The sequence below is a fragment of the Cydia pomonella genome, chromosome 27, assembly GCF_033807575.1.
Source record: "Cydia pomonella isolate Wapato2018A chromosome 27, ilCydPomo1, whole genome shotgun sequence".
NCBI classification, from domain to species: Eukaryota; Metazoa; Arthropoda; class Insecta; order Lepidoptera; family Tortricidae; genus Cydia; species Cydia pomonella.
The window spans coordinates 9,586,862-9,612,063 of record NC_084729.1 but is presented as its reverse complement, the minus strand read 5'-3'; the positions used below and the strand labels follow the sequence as shown (position 1 = coordinate 9,612,063).

At 39.0% G+C, this 25,202-nt stretch overlaps 1 protein-coding gene across 3 annotated transcripts; it reads left to right on the top strand.

Moving 5' to 3' along the window:
* Positions 1-593: 593 nt before the first annotated feature.
* On the top strand, positions 594-25,066 carry LOC133532548 (zinc finger protein 62 homolog). 3 transcript variants are annotated; one of them, XM_061871274.1, is made up of 12 exons: positions 596-1,066; positions 3,427-3,555; positions 4,513-5,571; positions 7,590-7,724; positions 8,025-8,152; positions 10,317-10,391; positions 13,668-13,797; positions 16,374-16,577; positions 18,072-18,239; positions 20,390-20,491; positions 20,860-20,958; positions 24,690-25,066. In XM_061871274.1, the coding sequence occupies exons 1-12, from the start codon at positions 929-931 to the stop codon at positions 24,846-24,848; spliced, it is 2,526 nt and encodes an 841-aa protein (XP_061727258.1). In that variant the 5' UTR covers positions 596-928; the 3' UTR covers positions 24,849-25,066. The 3 variants fall into 3 exon arrangements, with proteins under 3 accessions (XP_061727259.1, XP_061727260.1, XP_061727258.1); XM_061871275.1 differs by lacking the exon at positions 10,317-10,391 and having other exon boundaries at positions 594-1,066; XM_061871276.1 differs by lacking the exons at positions 20,390-20,491; positions 20,860-20,958; positions 24,690-25,066 and adding an exon at positions 18,769-18,888 and having other exon boundaries at positions 595-1,066.
* The last annotated feature ends 136 nt before the right edge of the window (positions 25,067-25,202 follow it).

The following is a 25,202-nucleotide window of genomic DNA, read 5'->3' as shown; positions in this document are numbered from 1 at the left end:
GCAACCTGACAAGTGATAAAAATAAGACCATGCGACATCCGCTGATGTATTTGATAGATGCTCCCGTTTGGCTTCTGCGTTACGTTCTTTTTCTTTCCATCGGGTATAGCCGGTTGACGATATTACACACCCACTTTTTCAGGAGAAAAAAGCGGCAATCAAAAAGAAATGTAGGCGCGTAGGGTTCAATCAATCAATTTTTCGTGTTATGGCTCCATCAAGGTGTTGATGATTCTGCCAGTCTTATCATAAGAAATTTGAATATCGCGCCTTTTTCTACTGACAAACCGGGTGTGCCAGAGCCTAAGGAACAGGCCTCGGATTAACATCGCGGTCCGGTACGCCCGTCTGTTATAGTCTTAACCCGCTGGACCAGACGGAGGTCCTGGCATTTGATGTTTTTAAACTAAACCAAAGAGTAGTAATGAACTAAACTATCAAAGGATAGTTTGTTACGCAATAACTGTATAGCGCCAATTACATCAACACTTCCCGATATCGGGTCTGAAATCAGTCCCCATGTCGGGCCTGATATTCCGTGAAACAGAAAGACATAATTTTCGGGTCTGATATCAGGCTTGATAAAGTGTGGATGTAATTGGCACTTGACATGGGTGATAGCGAGTGTGTATGTCATTCGTTTGTAGAGGGTTTGTGTAATAAAAATAATTTTATTCCATCCTTTCTCTTTTACTCCAATCAAGGCGTAATTAGAGTGACAGAGCAAAAGGCTTGCAATTTGCGAACTTCTGTTTTCACGGTTGTAGCCAAGTTTCCGAACGAATATCAGGAGAAGGAAGTCATGGACGCATCAAATTGACAGTGACAGTCATTCTTCATTAACATTGTGTTTTTAGTGGTTACATTTTTACGAAAAAATTAATGCAAATTATCCACATTACTCAGGTTGTGGAACGAAAATTCGACCATGAATAGAACTCAAGGAAATTTGCTACTGCAGCACGGATTGCTATGCTGCCGAGTTTGTTTAATGACGGACTGTAGACTGTACAATATTCATGAATATAAACTCGCCGATATCTTTACTCGCATCTCTGGGACTACTGTAAGTAAAGTTTAGCTACTTACCGGCCTACATAGATGGTAGGATCCTATAGCTGAGCTATACGCGTGCGCCCGTGACGGACAAAACATACGCAATGCGACAAAATTAACAGCACGTTTTAACATTTCACAACCACGTAATTTATAATATTTTATATTGTTAATTACGATTTATTTATTATTAAACACTAGCAGCTGAAAGCTGATGTGTGTTTGGACCCGGGTACGTCCTTAAACTACGTCCAAAAGAGAGGTATGGGCATTGTGAATGTCATCTCGCTTTGTGTGGTAGGGCACAGCACAGCGGATCTCATTCCAGATCTAGAGCAGAGCCCAAAGAGCTGGGGAAGTACCTCCACCTTACAGAAAACCTCAGCCAAATAACACTAGACCCTACTCATAGTGTTGTGTCCTGCGGGTGAGTAAGGTTGCCAGAGCTGAACAAGGGGGGGGGGGGAATGCTAGGGTCGGCAACGCGCATGTGAGTTGTAGGCGTATATAGGCTACGGAGACTGCTTACCATCAGGCGGGCCGTATGCTTGTATGCCACTGACGTAGTATAAAAAAAAAAAACAACTTGTTTTTTAATACAATTAATTTTCATTTAGATAATTTTAAATGTTTGTCAAGTATGTTTTTAAAACTGTTCACTGAAGGAGCATTTATCACTGCTTTTGGTAATTTGGTCAGATTATTTGTTGCCTACCATAAACTATTCTGAAATTTACAGTGGACAAACAATCATAGTGCTTTCTCTGCTACTCCTATTGAGACATCCATAAGTGCAACTCGTTCGGTTATCTCCTGGCTCAACCATTTCATCTGTATACTATTGTACCTCTATCCCAAGCTATCACTTTATTAAATTATGCTACTAAACAAATTATTCCAGCCCGCTCTCTAACATTATTGTAACCGAAACTACAAGGGCTTGAAAATATGATGAAACATGTTGAGAAAAGATATGCACTGCCTTTAACCTTTTGTCTCGTGTTGGCGGGGGCACACCGTGCCCCCAGATGCCCAAAGAGCAAAATTATCAAAAATGGTATGGAAGCATTTTTCCTTTAAAAAGGAAAAAAATATTAACTAACATTTATAAGTCTGCCTCTAAAACAAGTACACATTCTGGGTTTGAAATTAAGAGGGGCCAAGTCAAAGTTGTAGTGTTTTTAAACTAATTCTATGGATTCCACTCATGTGTTTCGTGTCACATGTCAGAAAGGAGACGCGCGAGTGACTAATTTTGACTAAATAATAACAAAGTAGCAACTTTGTTATTATTTTGTTCCTTGCTTTTTATAAATTACCCTAAGGTCAGGGTACTTTAGCCCTCCAAGGTTAGTTGCATGAATTGATAAAATTTTACATACAATGTATGCCCTCTAGGCCTCGATATCAACTTCCCCCTCCCCCCTGGTTCACTGGCTGGCTACGCCCTTGAAACTAAATAAAATAAATAAGCCTTTTTATTCCCACTCATTTATAAAGTTTACAGTTACATTTGTTATTAAAATAAATAAGCCATTTATTCACACTAAGTTTGGTTAGCATTTATATCTTTTGCTTAGTTGTGAACCCCTCTTTGGGTGAAGGCCTCCTCCAACTCTACAAAGCTTCTGTTCAAAGCTATTTCCATCCATTGCTTTCCCATAGCCTAGGTTAGGTTGTCAGCCCAACGTTGCTGGGGTCGGCCAGACGGCGCTCCCCTGGTGGTACAACAGACCGGTCTGTTTAAGCTTACACGGGGTACAGGTTATGTTAAAGTATGTAACTTTACTTTTGAGTGACATTAACGTGAGACACTTCATTCGGTTCTTGTCTGTTTTAATTTTTTTTGGCTTTTAATTATTTATATAAGAATTCAAGCCTTGGCGACCCTCTACATCTCTAAGGATAATTTAATATATATTTTTATATTTTATCTCTGACACGTAGAGACTTATACATCTCTAAAGAATTTTAGTATTTTATGGTTTTATTTTTTTATCATAGTTTTTTTTTGTGTAATTTGACATTTAGAGACAGTATACATCTCTAATAAAGTATTTATTATTTCATAGATTCGATATTTGTAATTGTTTTTTTTTAATTTATTGTTTGTAAAAATGGACATGTAAAAGTGCCCCTGTGGCCTATTTGCTGAATAAATGTTTGATATTTGATATTTGGTCCTCTCCATTTTGTTGTATCATTGGTCCACCTTTTGTCAGTATTGCGTGATATGTGGCCAGCTCAGCGCCACTGTTATTACTGCTGGTAATTTTTTATGCACAGAAGAGCTCGTGAAGTTTTTGCCGTTTTTGCTGAACTATAGGCACCGCTCCTAGTTTGTGTAACATCTAATATGTATGGTTGCAGGTGTCCAGGGACAGGATGCCGCAGTACCTGTGCGCGTACTGCCACACGCTGCTCCTCAAATGCTCGTCCTTCAGAGATATGTGTCTCCGCACACTGAAGCGCCTCACACCCGCGCTGCTCAAGGGAGCGGTAACTATTTCAATTACCTATTCTTTTTCATGTTTCATAACCTTATTTTGAGCGAACTGTATGTTAGTTTTTTAGTTTTCGGATAAACAGTTTGTGTCTGTTTCACGAAGTCTGAGTAAATTGGTTAGCTAATTAGCCGGGTCCACACAGAGCGAACATACGCGCGAGGCAATTTCCACTCGCACAATACGGCCAGTGTAGATGTGCCTTGGCCGAGGCAGCGCGCGCGTTTTTCCTCGCACGCCTCTACGGCACGTCTACACTGGCCGTATTGTGCGTGAAGAAATAGCCTCACGCGTATGCTCGCTCTGTGTGGACCCGGCTAATGACAATTCTTGTGAAAAATTGTTTCTGTAATAACTTGTGAAAAACGCCTTTTTGGCGGCGACGCTGCCACTATGAGACTTAGTTTAGACATACCTACTGACAGACATTAAAGTTTGAAAGGAAACTAGCAATTTTATCTATAAATAAAAAAAAACTTATTCATTGTAATATTTTCTTTTTTTAAAGGAATAACGTGTCTTGTGCAGAAAACGAAAAAATATTTGTGAACAAAACACATTTAACATTTTTTGCTCCATATGACCACAGGAATGCGTTTATGTTTTTGTACTACATTTTTTGTCTACTGAGATACCAATTTTCATTAATTATTTTTCGTTTTATAGTTAAAAAAATATTATTTTAAAAAACTCGTAAAAAGTACTGTATACAATAGTGATATAATCAAACTTTTCAATCCCGTGCCTTAGGCAACTCAGCAAGCTTCGTTTTTGGTTGCGTTTCCACCACGTTCACAAGGCTGTCGTAGTATCAGGAGCCTCTTAAATATGTGAAAGTGTACACAAACTGAGTGGTCAATATGTGGCACAACTTATATAGAAAATACGATGCGTCCGTGAACGTGTTAATGTGTAGTCATTGTAGTATTGATATTTTTAATTTGTTTTTCAGCTGGACACAGATTATATTCGCAAATACCAACACCCTCACCGGTCGCCCAAGTTAACTCAAACTGAAGTCCAAATAGTAGATTTCTGCCCATTTGGAAATTTACTCGATGGACAAGAAGAACAAATTGTGTTGACAGACGGCATCGATGAAGCTGATCCTAAATTAGAACCTGAAGTTCAGAAAGATTTAATTGAGATCAGTGATGATGATGATTTTGAGGATAAAATCGTTTTAAAAGATGGTATAATTACCAAAATAAAAATTGAGAAAACAAAGTCTAAAGAAGATCGCTTGAAACCTGAAAGAAACAGCAAAAGGCAGACTGAAACACCAGCGAAGGATAATATGGTCCCAAAAATTGGAACTATCTATAGTCGAAGTATGAATATAGATAAAAGTCTAATAAAATTGGTAAAAGTAAATACAAAAACAATTCAAACTCCGGTGAAGAAAAATATAGTCTTAAGAATCGGACGAGTCTATAATGAAAGTACGAATATTGATAACAATCTAATGAAATTGAGAAAAACGAATACAGAAACAACTGAAACTACAGTTAATGAAAATATAGTCTTAAAAACAGGACGTATATATAATGAAAGTATGAATATTGATAACAATCTAATGAAAATGGGAAAAACTAATACAGAAACAACTGAAACTCCAGTTAATGAAAATATGGTCTTAAAAACAGGACGTATATATAATGAAAGTATGAATATTGGTAACAATCTAATGAAAATGGGAAAAGAAAATACGGAAACAATGAAAATGATGACGATTGAAGTGAAGAATGATAAAATTGAATTCAAAGTTGGGGATAAATCGGACAATAATGATGATCTTTGCTATAAAGAAAAAGGTCACGAAAATATAGGAAACATAAAAATTAATAGAATAAAAGGAAACGTAAAATTTAATAGAATGAACGTCCAAAACGTAAAACGTAGGCAACGTCCGAAGAAAGTTATAAAAAATATAATTACGCAACAGCTACCTGAATTGAATTTTGTCGCATTTGAGAGTACTTATAACCTTAAAGTTGTAACTTTAAGCAAGGTAAGTACTGTTAAAATAGCCGCAATATAGGGCCCTCCACACTCGTGCGCGAATCGAGGCGCGAAGCCGCGAACGCGAGTGTGGAGGGCCCTCGCGTCAATATCGCAGATTGTTCACGCCTTCGCGCCTTATTCCCCGTTTTTTGTCGGTATTTGGCCCGCGTCAAAGGAGACGCGAAGCGCGAACACAAGAGTCCACACTCGCGATCGCTTCGCGCCGCGATTCGCTCATGAGTCGGTTAATCTGTAAACTGTCATAACCTTCTATGGCGGCTACTTGGTTATTGGGTGCGAACTTGATCAACCAAAAATCAATTTGATAGTTCCCAGTTTGAATCAGTGCCTTGCCGCAAACTAAATCCGATCAGCTGACGCTTCGGCGCCATCTTGCCGCGAAGCAACCTGCGAAATCGCCGTGAAGTTGTGCGAGTGTGGAGTCTACGTCAACGTCGCGGTATGTTCGCTCCGCGAAGTCGCGCCGCGATTCACGCGCATAGTCTGGAGGGGGCTTATGACCATTAAGCTTAGTCCTTTCATTCACATTTTACATTAGAACTTACAAACGTTTAAACATCTTTTCATGTTTAGTTTTTACTTTTAAAGAAGTTTAATTATTACAGGCTTTTATTTAACTTGCAATGTAAGGATGTATATATGTTTGTACGCGTCAAATCTTTCACGTTAATTTGAGCCACATTCCGGTTTCCGATGAAGCTGAAAATTTGCATACATATGAAAGTCGGGGTGACAATGCAATATTATGGTACCATCGAGCTGATCTGATGACACAGGAGGTGTTTGGAATTTTTAGAATTATCTCGATGAGTATTAGTTGGAAAGAAAAATTAAATCAGCGATAAAAGCTTGTACCAAAAAAGATTTTTTTGCCAAGAGATATACTATTTCATGTGAAAGGGGACCATTACTTATAATTTTTTTTGTAATCATGTGATGGCGCGCGCAGCCACGCATCACAATACCACGCCACCGCCGCGTGATCTGTCCCGAGCTACCCATCGCGCCGCATGCCGGCCGCCGAGCGACTGAGAGTCGCTGCCCCCGCCCGCGCCCCGCGAGCCGCGCACTATAAAAGCCAGCGCGGTCGCCTAGATAGCAGGCAGTCGCTCTCACCGCCTTCCGCTGTGAGGACCGCTGCTCTCCCGGTACGAGCCGGCGTGTTTTCAGACGCGTTAAGGCTCCCGGTCCCTACCCTTCCTGATTCCCGTAGGCCAGTTGAGCCGGCGTGTTTACAGACGCGTTAAGGCACCTGGAGTACGTACCCTTCCTGACCCCGTAGCCCAGTCGAGCCGGCGCGTTTTCAGACGCGTGAAGGCACCTGGAGTACGTACCCCTTCCCGATTCCTTATCCCGGTTGTGCCGGCGTGTTTACAGACGCGTGAGGGCACCCGGGGTATCCACCCCTATACTATCTTGCTCCCGTCAAAACCACCCCTTCACTCTTAGGGGATACCGATCCCAAAACTCGCGAGTAGCTTAGGGTCCGCGCCGTCCCGTAATCCTGTTGCTATAAATTAGAATCATCCCCCGCGTCGTACCTAGCCTAGGACATCTAGATTTAAGAAACCTTTATTTTATAATAAACCGGCATAAAAGCCCGCCGATTTGTGTTACAGTATTACCTTTGGTTTCTTTGTCTCACCCTGCACCCTCTCTCTCCTCTGAGCTAATTAGGAAACCCTTGCTCCCGTCTGGAACAAGGGAGTTGTATGAGGCCACGCCCGCCCCGGCGAACGTGACCCCATCACAATCATAATCAATTTCAGTTTAAACCTTTATGTTCTCGCAAATAAGACTATTACCCGTCAATTTTATTGAAACCATGACCAACTTTTTACATTTAGTTTAGACTTTGTCGTCCCGCAAGTTGATAAACTTAGCTTGATGTGACTCTAAAAAAGTTTCACTTGTTTTTAGAACTTTTCAAACGTCGAACCAAATTGCACCCGTGGTATGATGACGAAAATTGTGCGTTCATTCATCATATTCATTAATTTGTAGGAAGAGCAGCTGGAAGAGATCGCAACACGCAAGAAGTCCGAGAACTACCTGGAGTCGCCGTTTAAATGTGAAGATTGCGGGAAAGGGTACGGCGTGGAGTCCGCCTACAACAACCACCGAGTCTGGCACAGCCCGGTGAGTCCACTCCGACTCTCCAGTTAGACCTGGGTCCCATTTCTCAAACGGTACTAAACTAATATTAGTACTGTGTTGCTATAGCAATCCATACGATTCGTGGGCTAATAATATCAGTCTAATACCTTTCGAGAAATAGATGACTGGTAAAAAAAGTATTGTATACAATAGTGATATGATTAAACTTTTCAATCTTATACCTTACTTAGGCAACTAAGCAGTACTCGACTGAAAAGCTCTAGTATAACACGATTGTATAAAATACTGTTATTCGATTCGAATTCGAATATTTCATTTTAGACCAACGGTCCGCACTCCTGTGAGATCTGCGCTATGCACTTTAGGGCGCGCAACAAGCTCCGCCAGCACCAGGCCCGGCACCGACTGAAGTTCATTTGCAATGAGTGCGAATTCGTCTCCAGAACCAGGTTAGTTAATCGAATATCCAAGCGCAACATGTTTCGCGGGCGTATGGGTTCACGACTTAACCCATACACCTGCGAAATATGCTGTGCTTTACAACATAAGGCATAGGGGCCCAGACCTATACCAGAATAAATTTAAACGTGGAAAAATTACTGCCTTGGTTGAGACTTGAACTCACGGCCTCTGGATCCATACTGCCGCGTTCTGCCAACTGAGCCACCAAGCCTCAACCATAGCCAGCGAATTTTTTCCATCATTCCGCCTTTGAATTAATATTTGCCGACAAGCAAAACTATTTGAACATTAACTTATAATAACCTCCTAATGCTCACGGTCCTATCTATAGTACTTAGGGGTCATCCATTAATTACGTCACACGAATTTCGAGGTTTTTTGACTCCTCCCCCCCCTCCTTGTCACACTTAGTCACATTTGGCAAACCCCTCCCCCCTGCTGTGACGTAACATTTTTGGCAATTTTGTTTTCAACGAAATCGTCAAATCGGGTTAGGTATTATTAATATATTACCAAAATATTTTTGATAAAAGAAATATTAGTAATTTTATAACACACAACCGTTTAGGAAAGAAAAATAAACGAATAAAAACTATCATCGTTCCAAAAACATACGTTATTTAACTGTACAGGGAATAAAATAAAATCGGTCACTGATTAAGTTAAAGTGACGTCACAAAGTTCGTTACTCCCCCTTCCCCCCTGACACAGCGTGTCACACTTTCTTGACCCCCTCCCTCCCCCTAAACGTGTGATGTAATTAATGGATGACCCCTTAATAAGTTTTATAAAATTTAAACCATTTTCAATTGAACAGAGTTGCATTCCTTTTGTTTCGTAACATTTCCGCACAAAAAAAACAACTTTTCCTAAGGTTCAAATTTCACTGGCAAATTTTGTCTTTTTTTACTTGTACGGCTGGGCTATGGGAGGATATAACCTCCTAAGACCCCGAGTACAAATTTTTGTACTTATTCGAAAATCTATTTTGAACTTTTATTGTGTAACTAAGGATTCCAAATTCAAAAACAAAACAATTGCTTCTGGGTCTCAGGAGGTTGTAACACATCGCAGTAGCAGACATAACAAAGATATATGCGCAGTCAAGCTAATTAAAAGTGTGTACAAAACCTGATCAATATTGGAAAAAGTGATTTAGCGAAAATAATCTATCCTAATATCCCCAAAAAAATTGTGTTTGAAATTAGACTTGTTTTTGATTAAATGATCAAGTTTTTAGTGACAGATTTTTATGTAATGGCTCTTCTACACGATGGGCCATCGAACTGGCCCACTAAGATGGGCCATTATACTGGCCCACTAAGATGGCCCAGCGTGTGGAGAGCGCATTGGTGGATGGCTTATGGCGCGGCGGGATGGCCACTATGTCGGTTGTTCGTCCGCGCATCAAAGAAAATATTTATTTTATTTTATTTATTTACAATAACGTTACAGCTATCATGACAGTTGCCCAATGCGATAGTGTAGCAAATATTAGCCTAGGTGCATTAATATAATTAATTCTAACAACTATATCATATTAAAAACAAAATTACTTTAATGAATTCATTCTCGGAACAATATATCACAACTGAATGTCGCCATCGTGTAGTGGCGTTTCAAGAACCGCATGGCCATCTCGCTGGTCCAGCGCTGGGCCAGCGTGTAGAGGAGCCATAATGTTCTTTTCACCACACCAACTGGTAAAGGCGATCTTGATTGTTCAAAAACTAATGAGAAAGTTGCATTTTATCCACATGTGGGGTAAAGTAATCAGATGCAAATTTTGAGTTGTTTCCTTATGTTAGCTAGTGGAATTGACTTTTATTTAAAATTATGATTTTGAATAAAAACTAATTTTTTTATTACATTCATTTGGATTTGATTTTTTTTTGTATTCCATAATTAGTATTTTCCTCACTTTGGTGTGGTGAAAAATTTTGTGTTTCACTCGGAGGCAAAGTTTGTTTAACCCTCGTACCTTTTAATGTTCAAGTTGAAACCCTCGTAACGGTCAAGATTCCACTTCTCGAACCATTCGCTCCTGTTTCAATTTTGGAGTCTTTCGCTCGCTCGGGTATCAATATTAGTACGAGCGGTGAAACAACTTTGCCCCCTTGTAAAACAAATAACTATTAATACGCGATACAGGCCTCAAGCGACCAACCACCACGCCACGCATACGGGCAAGACCTACGAGTGCCAGCACTGCGGGAAGAGCTTCATGTGAGTTCCCTTTACTTTTCATCATCATATCAGCCGAAAGACGTCTGCTGCTGAACAGGCCTTCTGATCTCTACAGCAGCCGGTCACGTGCTGACCAACCAACGTGCCACCAGATCGTCGATCCATCTTGTAGGGGGCCTTCCCAAGCTGCGTCCTCCGCTCAGTGGTTTTACGTTTGGCACAGTTTAAGGGCCTGTTTCACAATGTCTAAAGTAAAGTATTCCATAGCTAATAGGGTTGCTACCAATTTTTCGAAACGCTTGTATTACGTGAATGTATTAAATGAAAGTTGCCCTAAAATTCAACTTTTATACTAAAAACGGCTTTAAATATGTAAAATTAACAAAATATATTTTGACAGATGCTTTCGCGCTAGGGATTGCAATCCGGTCCGGCGGATCCGGTAATCCGGCCGGATCCGGCACTTTTCAGGAGCTACCGGATCCGGTAAAAATCACCGGATCCGGACCGGATCCGGTAAAATAAAAAAAACGCCTAAATACAACACGCGCTGTGCGTTTTAGGTGAGGAAAAAGCGACGGATGAGAGATAAAGTTGGATAGAACAAAAAACTAGTGAAGAAGTTTAAATATAGTGAGATAAAAATATATTTATTATGACGATAACTGGGAACAGGAGAGAATTTCTTCTTCTTTCATTTTGGTGGCATGATATGACGATTACATAAATACTGTAATAGAAGGAATAATTAAAGGATGGAGATGCCATGGAAGGCCTTTGTAATTTATGCTAGAGAGAAGGTTAATGTTATGTCATAATGTTGTGATAGAAGATTAAAACTAAACAAATGAACAGGATTAAGTCGCCGGTACTCAACCGACTTGAGTTGAGCTCATCATATATATGTATATCGATAATCTTTAGTAGATCTAGATTCTTTTCTATTCAAATTTAAGAAGGAATCTTTTGTCTTCACAATTTCATCCAATTTTATGCAATTTCCTACATCTTCGTACGTACGTGCTACTCTACGTCTAGCCAATTCTTTACCTGATCCATGTAACTTTTCTTAGGGAGTCTCTTTCCGCGATGGTTTTAATCCTACACTCTATTATTTTTGCACGAGATCGCTGTGTCGTATTTCATTCCCTATAATTTGCCCTTATATCCCTAAACAACATTTTTTTAAATCATACATTCTACTACTTTCACGCACATAAAAATAAGAGCAAAATATATATCTTCTTTTGTTACTAGAATGGATGTCAACGTTACAAAGAATTCAATCAAAGAACAGTTACGAAAACTTGTCCTTTCAAGGACTTCCATTTCCCACCCCAAATCCCATCATCAGGATTTGTAAACTACTCAAATTCATAAATATAATCGAAAATTTGAGTACTTGTGAATGGTTAAATATAATAAAAACCGATTTCATATTTTGTTTTTAAAGTGATATTGACATTGTAACACTTTTTACTACTAAGTTCTATTTTATTTTTAAGAAGTTATTTATTAACTTCAAATTATAGATTTAGGAATACGTATTACGCAAAAAACTAGAAAAATATGTCACTTAATTAACTTTAATATCCCTATACCAATCCGGATCCGGTCCGGCCGGATCCGGCCGGATCATGGCCAAAATCCGGCCGGATCCGGCCGGATTGAAAATCAAGCCGGTTTGCAATCCCTATTTCGCGCCCAAAACGCTCTTTAAAAATTGTGTGACGTCACAGTTTACGGTTTGACACATAACTACATACACACGTAGAAGATACGAACTGTCAACTGACATTTGTAATTTGTTGTTTATCGCCTAACTGTCAACAGTGTCAATCCGAGAGTTGTGACGTCATCAGAATCTTCAATGACGTTTCGAGTTTGGTCACGTGACGTGTGCCAAAAGATATTTTAAATTCAATATTTACAAAAATATGGTCATTACAGGTCCCCTAAAAGTAGTTTAACATGTTCTTATAATCCAAAAGAATTTATTGGGATACAATTCTGCCCTAAGAGTTGTATATCGAAACGACCCTATTAACAAATAAATTAACTGCCAGACAAAACTTCCTGCAAAACTTATCTCTGTAGATAAAGTGGCCTTCCCACGCTGCGTCCTCCGGTCAGTGGTTTTACGTTTGCCACAGGTTAAGGGCCTGTTTCACAATGTCCAAGTAAAGTATTGGATAGATAATTAGAGGTAGCAAAATTTGTCAGAAGTAATATACACATTTTCAGAGAAATAAAAGACGCTCCAAACCGTACTATTAAAACGCGCCATGAAAACAGACTAGTACTACCAAAATCACACTTACAAATGCGTAGAAATAGTCCACATTCCAGATTTATAGACATTTTCAATTAAATTCCGGAACGAATTAAATCCGAGGTAAATCCCACCGCCTTTAAAAACAATCTTAAGAAACTGCTCATTGAAAAATGCTACTATACTGTTAATAAATATTATAGGACATTAGTACACAAATTGACTAAGTCCCACAGTAAGCTCAATAAGGCTTGTGGTGCGCGTCCCGCGGCCGCTGCTGGAAACCATAGCGAGCGCGGACTTCTGGCCGAAGGGTGTGATATTTCGGTGGTTTCGTGGGAATCTGCCGAATCCCGGACCGGAACAGGTGGCGCAACCGAAAACTGCGGCGTCAAAGTGATTTTAAGATTTTTATTATTGTATGTATGTTAGTTTTTTGACGACCGGTCTGGCCTAGTGGGTAGTGATCCTGCCTATGAAGCCGGCGGTCCCGGGTTCAAATCCTGGTAAGGGCATTTATTCTCAGTTCAGATCTCAAGGGTCCAGTCTGAAAACCAGCGCTAGGCCCTCTGCTTGGCATATGCTGAGATTGGAGCCCATTGCCCAATCATCAGGTATTAAATGTCGAAGTACCTATCTTTCTAATTAATTTGTATTTAGTATTTAAGGTTATTATATTGTACTTTGTTGATAAGGTTTTTTTTTGTGGCAATAAATATTTTCTTATTCTTTCTTATTCTTATTCTTATTCGTGTGATGAGCATGGATATTTGTTCCTGAGTCATGGGTGTTTTCTATGTATTTAAGTATTTATAAATTATATACATCGTTGTCTAAGTACCCTCAACACAAGCCTTATTGAGCTTACTGTGGGACTTAGTCAATTTGTGTAATAATGTCCTATAGTATTAATCTATTTATTTATTTAGTTTGTAAGGTATGTATGTATGGGCCTTAGTTGCCTGATAATAAATGATATTTAGTTTTAATTTAATTTAATACATCGCCTAATTCGGCTGACTAGTGTGGTCGTGTCCCCTCAGAAAGAGCACGACGTACTTCTCCCACGTGCGCCTGATGCACCCCGAGCTGAACGTGGACTGCGTCGACTGCGGCGAAACGTTCGTCAGCGAAAACGGACTTTGGCAGCATAAGAGGAAGATACACGACTTGGTACAATATAATAATAATAATAATTGCATAAGACGCGAGTTGGCACAGTGGCTGCTCGCAGCCACTGGGTAGAAAGCGGCGTACACCTCTCGACACCCCTGAGCCCTCACACCGGTGTTGCCCTTGAGCCATCCTAGATGTCGCTTTTTGTGGGGGCCCATCTTGTGGGGGCGAGTCACCGTCTGCCGGAAATAAAATTGAATACCCTTTTATTAGGCAGGCGTCCGGTTTTTTATCCCATAGCCCAGTATTTAGTCCATCGCTTTCACCCAATAGCCCAGTTCATTTTAGATTCCATCAACCCTCAAATAGTCCTTACACCCTGGCGGGTGCTGCCTCTGCGTGCGTCCCATGACACGGGCAAGGGCAGCATCCGCTAGGTGTACCCCTTACATTTCATTAAAGTGTCAAAAGGGCCTCTACGTGTTGGCTTCGGCTCCGCGCACGCCTCCCAAAGGTCCGGAGCACCATTGTTCCGTGATGGGAAAGACATATAATAATAAAATTATTTATTGCACACTACATAAAAAACAGATACAGAAATTGATAAAATATACACATTGGTAGGTAACAACAGGCGGACTTATCGCTAAACAGCGATCTCTTCCAGACAACCTTCAGATATTGAGATGGCGAACGAAGCGAAGTTAACGGGTGGTGCAAAAAAATAAAAATAAAGAAAAAAGTAGTAAAAATACAATATAATACATATACTACACATATAAAGTTAAGATAGACTACATTTATTACTATATACAAAAAATTATACATATATATATATATATATATATATATATATATACATATATAAATGACAAAGGAAGCCATAACAACGACAACGAGTTTAAAAGAATACGAGTATAGGACCTTCATGAAATAGACAAATAATGTTCTTTTAATAGGTTTTTAAAAATGGGAAGTGATTTAGCACGTCTAATATCAATGGGTAGATTATTCCACAGCCGGACAGCACGGAAACTGAAAGAGTTGTTGTAGAATTTTGAAGAGGAAGGAGGGGGAACAAGTAGCAGATTTTGAGAGCATCTAAGAGATGAAAGAAATTTAAACCGGGCTTTAAGATAACACGGAGTACAATATAATAGTTATTCGTTCAACAAGGGGACAATGTTGCCGTATCGACGCTTAAGAATCAATACTGTCTAACTAACATTTTTTAAGTTTTTTACCTATTAATGCAGTTATGTTCGTTATCTTTTTCTGCATCTAACTGCATTAAAAGGTAAAAAACGTAAAAAATGTTAGACAGTATTGATTCTTAAGCGTCGGTATGTTTGCTTGCAACCGTCGTGATATATAAAAAAAAGTTTAACCGGTCGTACTAATATTTTATTTATTTATTTAATTTTAACTGCTTACATGTATGTACAGTGAGCGTCAAATACTTCGTAGCAGTCAAAGTAGCCAAATAGTTCGGTACACCATATATTTATAGTATGGTGTACCGAACTATTTGGCCACTTTGACTGCTACAAAGTATTTGACGCTGACTGTATATGTCAGGTCTCAAGTAACAATAAAATTGTCTCAATACATGATACCCATATCGGGTGTGGCAATGACAGATGCTTCTTATAAATAAATATTAATACCCTAATAAGCGAAATACTCTTTTTAACACGCCTTTATTAGGTCGACCTGTATGTAACTATGTAATGGAATCTAAGGTAACTAATTTAACCATCTTCCAAGGATCGTAGCGTCGTGAAAATTGGCAGCTGTATGTAGTTCTGATGACAATACAATAATATGGTACTGTCGAACTGATCTGATGATGGAGCCGGAAGATATGAACTGGAACTTCAGGATGTAACATCGTATCATAGCTGTGTTTGGATTTGTTAGAAATGTTTTGTAATGAACTTTGACCACGATAAGCGTGTTTTTCTAGTGTTTTTTTAAACTATTAATTTATTATTTTATGATATAGGTGGCAAACGAGCAGACGGAAAATTCGGAAAATTTCAACTGTAGCTATCACGGTTCATGAGATACAGCCTGGTGACAGACGGACAGCGGAGTCTTAGTAATAGGGTCCCGTTTTATCCTTTGACGGAACCCTAATAAAATGGTAATGTAATGAAAAAAACTTAGAATACTCCAAATAAAAGAAGTGGACTTATGACGTTATTCATAAACGCGTTACTGGCCTGAATTAGCTATGAATCGTTTTTTTTTTTTTAATATTATAGGACATTATCACACAAATTGACTAAGTCCCACAGTAAGCTCAATAAGGCTTGTGTTGAGGGTACTTAGACAACGATATATATAATATATAAATATTTATAAATACTTAAATACATAGAAAACGCCCATGACTCAGGAACAAATATCGATGCTCATCACACGAATAAATGCCCTTACCAGGATTTGAACCCGGAACCATCGGCTTCGTAGGCAGGGTCACTACCCACTAGGCCAGACTGGTCGTTTGTCTTTATCTGTCATTTTTACTTATGTATTTGTAAGAAAGGGATAAAACATTATTTAACTACATCAGGCCCGTAAAGTTTTATAAATAAGGGGGTTAGTTTATAACTCTGATTGTTTTTCAGATATCGAAACAGTTCACATGCACTATCTGCCTAGTCAAATTCAATAATGAAGAAGCGCTGAAGAAACATAACGAGCTGGCCGGCGAGCACAGAGAGAGAGCCCTGTTGCCGTGCGAGCAGTGCGGCGAGAGCTGTGCGAGCGAGGAGGCGCTAAAGGACCATGTGGGGTTGGTACACCCCACCGAGTCACATCACTGTGAAGTGGTAAATATGTCCTTAGCGATCATTTATTTCATAACTTAGTCCAATCAAAGGGAATTTGAAATAGAGGTGGATTGTCAAAGAAAACTTTGTAGCCACAGTAAATTTACTGCCATCTTTCGACACATGATTAAAACTTTTAGAACGCCATTTGACTTTAATCCTTATTCTAACACTGATATGTGTTAAATTTCTTAAATTAAAAAAATAGCGCCATCTAATGGATCAAAGACCAAAGACAAAGCGGGTTACGAATTGGGAACTTTTCCCATTTTGGAACTGGTTACTAAATGAGACTAAGGGGAAAAGGTTACGTTACAGGGGCCTCTCCGACGAAACATACACATAGACACAACATACTTTTTAATATGAATAAATTACCTACACTACATTATACATACATACCTCGTTTTCTCCACTCGACCCTGTCATTAGCCGGGTCCACACAGAGCGAGCATTCGCGCGAGGCAATTTCCTAACGCACAATACGGCCAGTGTAGACGTGCCTCCGCTCGCTCTGTGTGGACCCGCGTATGGAATGTGGAATTAAGAGGAGTGTCATCTCTTATGGTAGAACTGTTGCAAAAGTGTCCAGCTGTCAGCTATAAATAATAGTTCCAAATCTCTCCAGAGTAGCGCTAGAGTAGCTAAGAACCTAGGCGTTATTAACGAAGTGAATTGCGCTGTCTATGATTTGTTTTTTTTTTGTTCAAGTACTCTAGGTATTGTAGCGCCACCTATTTAAAGTTTTTTGATGACACTTTTTGGTCAAAAGTCAAAGTCAAAAGCATTTATTTGTCCAACATAGGTATGTATACAATTGTACAGGTCCCATATACATCATCATCGTATCACTATGTTGTGCCGTAAGGCGTACAATTTTTCATTCATGGACTGTGACTGCATGCTGTGCACAGTTACCATTAATAATCATCTAACAAAAGTTCACTTATACTATAATATGCTTTGTCAACTAAAAATTTAAATAATTTACTTTTAAAACTAATCATGTCATCTGTATTTCTTAACTCATTCGGAATTTTATTAAAAATTTTTGGAGCCATACCAAATATACTTTTCCTAAATAATGCTGTTTTGGAAGGCAACGAATTTATTTTGTTTCTAAGACGTATACTCTTAAACTTTTGGAATAACTGTGAATTGACTTTAACAAAAAGTACAATTTCAAAAATATATAAACACGGTAAAGTAAGTATTCGTAATTTTTTAAAGTATGGTTTACATGAATCAAGTTGCTGTATTCCACATAATGATCTAATACATCTTTTTTGTGCTTTAAATACCAGCTCTCTGTCAACTGAATACACATAGACACAACATACTTTTTAATTTGGTACATGGAGATTTCGTTCCTTATCTCCACCTTCCGTAGACCCGCGTATTGGCATTTTCCCACCATTTTGGAACCACACTCAGTAACCATTTTGGCCCACCTTTCCTATTATCTTATTATTAATATAAGATATTAAAAAACAGTGCGACCTGGCGTTCGCAAATGCGGCCGCGTTGGACACGCACCACCGCCGCAAGCACCTCGGGCAGCGCTACGCGCAGCCCCCGGGCTTCTACCGAAGAAGGGTTTACAAGCAAGCGAGCAAGCAGTACAAGCCGAGCATGTGCGAGCAGTGCGGCGTTATTGTTCGGGTGAGTACTACTAGTACTCAGAATGTTGTTGCGGCTGCCGAGACATAACAGTGCATCCAGAATGTTTGCTGAGGCGCGTACAGATGACTTTTTCGCCATCAGGAGAAAAAGAGTTGGATCACTGCTGAATCGTGTGCGGGGCAGCAGCAACGGCCTTCTGTTGGCAACGGAGTTGGCAGAGCGCCTCGACTCTCCTCTCACTCGCTACTGGGTGGAAGTGGCGATTGGCAGGGCCAAGTAGAGCAGGTTCTCTGCCCTGCTTGTCCCTGCCAATACTTGTACTATTTATACAAGTATCTTTTTTATTTTATCTTTATATTGCTTTTGTTTTTGTACTGTTGCCACTAACATAGTTATTAAGATAATCTGTAACTAACCATATATGGATCAACTTGGTCTGAAATAAATGATTTTATTTATTTATATTATTTATTGTTCGTTTTTAGGGTTCCGTACCCAAAGGGTAAAACGGGACCGTATCACTAAGATTCCGCTGGCCGTCCGTCTATGATAGTTGAAATTTTCACAGATGATGTATTTCTGTTGCCGCTATAGCAACAAATACTAAAAAGTACGGAACCCTCGGTGGGCGAGTCCGAGTCGCACCTGTCCGGGTTTGTTTTGCATTAGAAATATAGTGAACGATTTTGACTTCGTTTATTGAAAAAAACTTTTAAAAAAGAAGTCACGGCAAATATGTAACAATTTATAAATCATATACGATCATTTACATTATATTGCTTTCATAAGTGATAGTTAATGATTTAAAAAAGCGTTTTTCAAGAAAAGACATTAAACGCTTTATGTCATAAACACGAACATCACTCAAACGCCAAGCTCCCGGGCGCAAAGATTCAAAGAATTTATTTGCACAGAATACACGTATATACATGCAGATCATATAGGTACAAAAAAAACAAAGTTCCAGTGTATTCAGTCTGCGTGCAGACGTGCAAAGATTATAGAAGAGCACATTCTAACATCAAATCATAAATCAATACAAACATGAATGAAGCATAAACTCGCAAGTGAGCTAATGTAAACCTTACTCGTAAGTGTGAAGGTTACTTTGACAGCGTCCGCCATAACACCTATAGTGTCCGTGGCGCTGTGGGCACGACTAGTAACAACGACTCTAGGCGTTCTTGCCGTTCAAAAAATAATTCTGTTCCCTCTAACTTTTGAACCACGGAAAGTAAAGCTTAGTGAAAAAGACTTTCAAGAAACACTATAGCGGACTTGATCGGTTCAGCCGTTTTTGCAAAAACTCCATTTTGACGGACTGGTAACTACGGAACCCTACACTGAGCATGTGCATGTGTTTTTAAATAAAGTTAGGGCTTGTAGAGTCTTTGTCATTATTGTTTATAGATTTATTTTATAAGAAATAAGTAGACATAAAAATTTTGCTACGCCCTAGTAGGGTCCATGATTGTACTCTATTTAAAGAACATCTGTAATACCATGGTTGCAACGAATAAATGAAATGAAGCTTGGCTCTGCAAGAGATCTGATAACTTATTGACAGTGCGAGCCTTATGGTTTCGTCTTGGCAACATTTTACATGAAAATGTTTTTGATGGGATAACTATTTCAACATAATGCACTTTGTTTTCAATTTTATTTGATCCTTCAGCCCCTGATTGCCTTCGTTCCAAATTCAAATTTGTTACTCCGCGCTCCGGCACCGATCTCCGAACCTCCCGTAGCCTTCAACTTATTGTCCCTCGACATCGTACAGGTTTCATGTCGAATTCCTTCAACATTCAGGCAATCCGGCTGTGGAATGATCTTCCTCTCTCTATGAGACAAGCCCAGAACAAATTCTCCTTCAAGCGCATGTTGCGCAAGCATCTGTTTGACAGGGTTCAAAGGTCGTCCTCATGATGTTTCACAATGGGTATATATTTATGTATGTTTATGTATCATATTATTTATGTACGTATAATTTTATATAATTTTGTGATATTTTTTTGTCATTTTACTCTGTATTCTGACCCTGCACCAATTAGGATCTTTCGGTTTGGCTCATGGTTGACTGGTAGAGAATGTCTTCTGGCATTAAGTCCGCCATTTGTACTCTTCATGTATTGTGCAATAAAGTTTAAATAAATAAAATAAATAATGTTATTTATTATATGTTGTGCCAGTACCCGTCGATGCTCCTGTACCACAAGCGCACGCACCTCGCCGTGAAGCCGTTCGCCTGCCCACATTGCCCGAAGACATTCGTCATGCCATATTTGCTTAAAGTAAGTTTTCATATAATGACACTGAAGACATAATACGTTCTTATATTTAGGTCTGTCGTCAACTAGTCCATACTCGCTCTCCTACACCTTACACACACACACACACGCACGCACGCACGCACGCACGCACGCGCGCGCACACGCATACGCACACACACCACACACACACACACACACACACACACACAGACACACACACAGACACACCATAGTAACGTAATATGCTAATTTTCACACTAGTGCGGTAAAGTAGCGCCATACTGTATGTATGTTTTTTGTCATAAAGGCTTTTTAATATCCTTGTGTTTAAATTTTAATGTAATGTTTCTTTTGGTATGCAATTGCATAGTATGTGTATGTATGTGCAGTGGCACATGCGTTCGCACACGGGCGAGAAGCCGCACCAGTGCCCCGAGTGCCCGCTCGCGTTCGCCGTGAAAGGGAACTTCAACCGACATTACGACACTGTGAGTGAAATTTCTAGCTTTTATTTCAAGACAATTTCCTTATACAGGGTAATGGGAAAGAGAATTTGAAATAAAAAATCAAATGAAATCAAAATGTTTATTTTACTTTCACAATACTGATTGGAACCTCCTTTTAAGCTTTAATATAGCCTGTGCCAGGAGGTGAAATAGAGGTGGATTGTCGAGGAAAATTTTATAGCCACAGTAAATTTACTGCCATCTTTTGACACCTGATTAAAACTTTTAGAACGCTATTTGACCTTGATCCTTATTCTTTCACTGATATGTGTTAAATTTGTTACATATCAAAAAATGCCATCTTACCGGGCGCAACCTGAAGGTTATGGCGCCATCGCTCGGAACGATGCTGCACATCTTTAGCCTTTGATCTATTAGATGGCGCCAGTTTTTCACGAAATACAATTATCAGGCCCGACGACGAATATTTTCCGTTTTCTCGAAATCTCAGTACATCGTTAACAATATTTGAAATGTAAAAAATAATTTGTCTCTAATTGCCAAAAATGTTCAATGTTTGATATTTTTGCATATGAACATTATTTTTAACATTTGACCAGCAGGCGCTTGACCACGATCACACCTGATGGTAAGTGATGATGTGGTCGACGGTGGAGCACGCTTACCTATGAGATACCTATTTACTCTAGCCTTGAAGTGATCCAGATTGTACTCATGCGGAAACACAGACGGGCAGAGCATTCCACTCCTTGGCAGTTCGCATAAGGAATGTTATAGCGAAACGCTGCTACGCTGTTTTAAATGATGTGCTGATATTTGGTGAAACGGAAAAATACTCTTGCTTGGCCCCGACGTCGGGTTCTACGGAAGACCAGAGCTGGCTTCATAGCTAGCATTATGACAAGTTTTGAGTCGTTACTCCTACATTTGCACTACAAATAGAATTATATGACAAACGGCTATCGGTTCTTTAATCTTTTATCTCCATTCTTGTCTGCCGGATTTTGAAAGAAATGAATACTTATTTTTTTATGATTTTTATAAACATTGTCTAAACAAACACTGACGACCGGTCTGGCATAGTGGGTAGTGACCCTGCCTACGAAGCCGATGGTCCCGGGTTCAAATCCTGGTAAGGGCATTTATTCGTGTGATGAACATGGATATTTGTTCCTGAGTCATGGGTGTTTTCTATGTATTTAAGTATTTATCAATATTTATATATTATATATATCGTTGTCTAAGTACCCTCAACACAAGCCTTATTGAGCTTACTGTGGGACTTAATCAATTTGTGTAATAATGTCCTATAATATTTATAATTTATTTATTTATACATACAAGGTAATAATAGGAACAGTAGCACTATCAAAATAAAAATTAAATAAAGAACAAAAAGCATCAATAAAAGGTAATGTGTGTTGTGTGCGTTGCAGCAAAACAAAAGGGTTCTGGCTCAGTAATACGCTCCACTCTTTCCTTCCTTCTTACGATTTGTCCCATACATGTACTTGACGACCGGTCTGGCCTAGTGGGTAGTGACCCTGCCTACGAAGCTGATGGTCCCGGGTTCAAATCCTGGTAAGGGCATGTATTCGTGTGATGAGCATGGATATTTGTTCCCGAGTCATGGGTGTTTTCTATGTATTTAAGTATTTATAAATATTTATATATTATATATATATATATATATATCGTTGTCTAAGTACCCTCAACACAAGCCTTATTGAGCTTACTGTGGGACTTAGTCAATTTGTGTAATAATGTCCTATAATATTTATTTATTTATTTATAAACACTATTTTCGTTACTGGATTGCTATGAAGGATTTTACATATACGAAATCTACATAGTTGGGTTCGTCTTTGACGTCTCTAAAAATTTGTCAGAGATTTTAATTTTAAATTAGTTAACAAAAAAGTTATGGTCCGAAAACTAGTATTTTGGCCTAAAATTGTTCAACTTTGATGCCAAATATCTCGAATATTATGAACTCTGAAGTAAATATGGGACACTGTACTGCTTATAGTCATTGCTGTTAATATGATAAGCTACAAAAAACATTAGAAAACTAAGGGGTTCAGATCGAAGGTCATTGGCGTTAGGGACCCCCTTAAATAACTTTGTATCTAATTGACACTTAATACCTCAGCGTTGCTCGGTTATAACTATTTATTGTAATATGGTGGTGTATAGGTGATAATCTCAACTACATTTTTTTTACTAAATTAAACTTGTCTAAAACAATAAAAATTAAAAAAAATATATATATATATTCAGGGGACCCGCATTCGAGCCGGCGCTGCCGCTGACCAGGCCCAAGTACTCAAGCGCCGCAAATACTCGACGTTGCTCGACGACTATGAGTTTGCGGCGCTCGCGGTTGAGACTTTGGGTCCCTGGTCAGCCGACATGAAAATATTCATGGCAGCACTGTCGGCGCGGCTGGTCGACACCACAGGGGACCCCAGGGCTGGCGCGTACGTATTTCCCTTGCCATACAGAGAGGTAATGCCGCCAGTATCATGGGGTCCATGCCGCAAACAGACCTGTTAGAAGGGGTATTCTCTTTATAATTGGTTCCTTTTTTTTTTGTAGGTAAGTATATTTTATCCTTTGGTCCGTAACTATCTTTTATCTCCATTCTTGTCTGCCGGATTTTGAAAGAAATGAATACTTATTATCCTTTGGTCCGTATGGTTTTCGTAACTGGCTCCCAAAGAAGATTCATTTTTCCTGTTTCATAATTAATTATCAAACAAGAATTCACTTTCTGCTTTCGTAATCGAGTATTTTTTCTTCGTTCGTAATTAATTATCAAAACTTATTACTTTTTCTTTTTTCATAATTGGACATTTTCGTGTGATACACTTAGTACCTTTTTCATGTAAAACGATACATACCTTTTTTTAAGAAAGACAAATTTAATGTTATTTATATACTCAGAATCATGAGCTGAATCCATCCTCCTACGAAAAAGTAGGCATATTTCTGAAAATTTTCATACATTTCACTTTGTTTTCCATATAGTCCATTCCGTAACCGCCGTACAACGCGTTTGAAAAATTGTAACGGAACCTAAAAATAAAACTTAGGACGCTTTCTTTCTCCTAGTAGGATAGAAAAGAAAGAGCGTGATCCTAAGAATGTAAGAACATATGAGATATTATTCAGGATAATTAAAAGTCAAATTTCTGATTGGAAACCAGCAAGAGTGACTTTAGATTACGAAGTAGCAGCTATGAAAGGTATTCAATTCGTATTTCCAGACGTCATAGTGAAGGGTTGCTTTTTTCACTTCTGCAATACGCTTTTCCGTAAAGCAAAGATGCTCGATATGAAGTCGAGAATTCAATGACGTCATGTCGCCCGTTGTGCCGGTTTATAAAAATAATAATAAAAAAAAAAGTTAGTCACCGGACGAGATTCGAACCCGTAACATTCGTTTCTAGCAGTCCGCGTCTTAACCCGCTGGGCCGGACGGACAGTGGCCGGCGACACGAAATTAGCGACCATATTCTGCGTCGAAAGAAAAACGCATGAAAACTCGAAAACACGCGTTTTCCCAAACATAAGACTTATCTAGAACTATTGTGTATCCCCAAAAATCCCCATATACCAAATTTCAGCGAAATCGTTAGAGCCGTTTTCGAGATCACAGAAATATATATATATATATATATATATATATATGTATATATATAAGAATTGCTCGTTTAAAGGTGTAAGATATAATTTAGTTTATTTCCTAGGCACATCGTGGTATACGCGGCTTCTTCCCGTGCCCGGTGTGCGGGCGCGCGTCCACCACCCGCGGCTCGTTGCGGCTGCACCTGCGCGCCGTGCACGGCGACGGCGGCTGGCCCAAGCGCGACCGCAGCAAACGAAAGACCAAGATAATAAATGAATAAAATACTTGTGAAAGAATATTAGTCGTATAATTTTGTTAATTTATTATTTATTTAATTTATTGGTATTCAGGATAACAACAGCCGTAGATATAACTAAACATATAAATGCTTACATAAAAGAAGGCCAATGACAGTCATCCATTAAATTGCAATACGTAACAAAGTAAAATAACAAAAAATTTAAAAACGACGAAAATGTACAATATACACACAAATGCTCGAAACCTTAAAAATACATACCGGTCGTAAAATATGTACTTAATGAATAATCGAGTTTAATTTACTTAAACAAAAAGTTAAATAAGTTAGTTAAATAAGTTTTGTCCTATTACGTCACTAATCAGTAACTAGGCA

Coding starts and splice junctions, on each gene's coding strand:
- LOC133532548 (XM_061871274.1), top strand. CDS start 929: ATGAATAGAACTCAAGGAAATTTGCTACTGCAGCACGGATTGCTATGC. Junction 8,153..10,316: donor GAATTCGTCTCCAGAACCAG/GTTAGTTAATCG, acceptor TACGCGATACAG/GCCTCAAGCGACCAACCACC. Junction 20,959..24,689: donor TCAACCGACATTACGACACT/GTGAGTGAAATT, acceptor TTTATTTCCTAG/GCACATCGTGGTATACGCGG.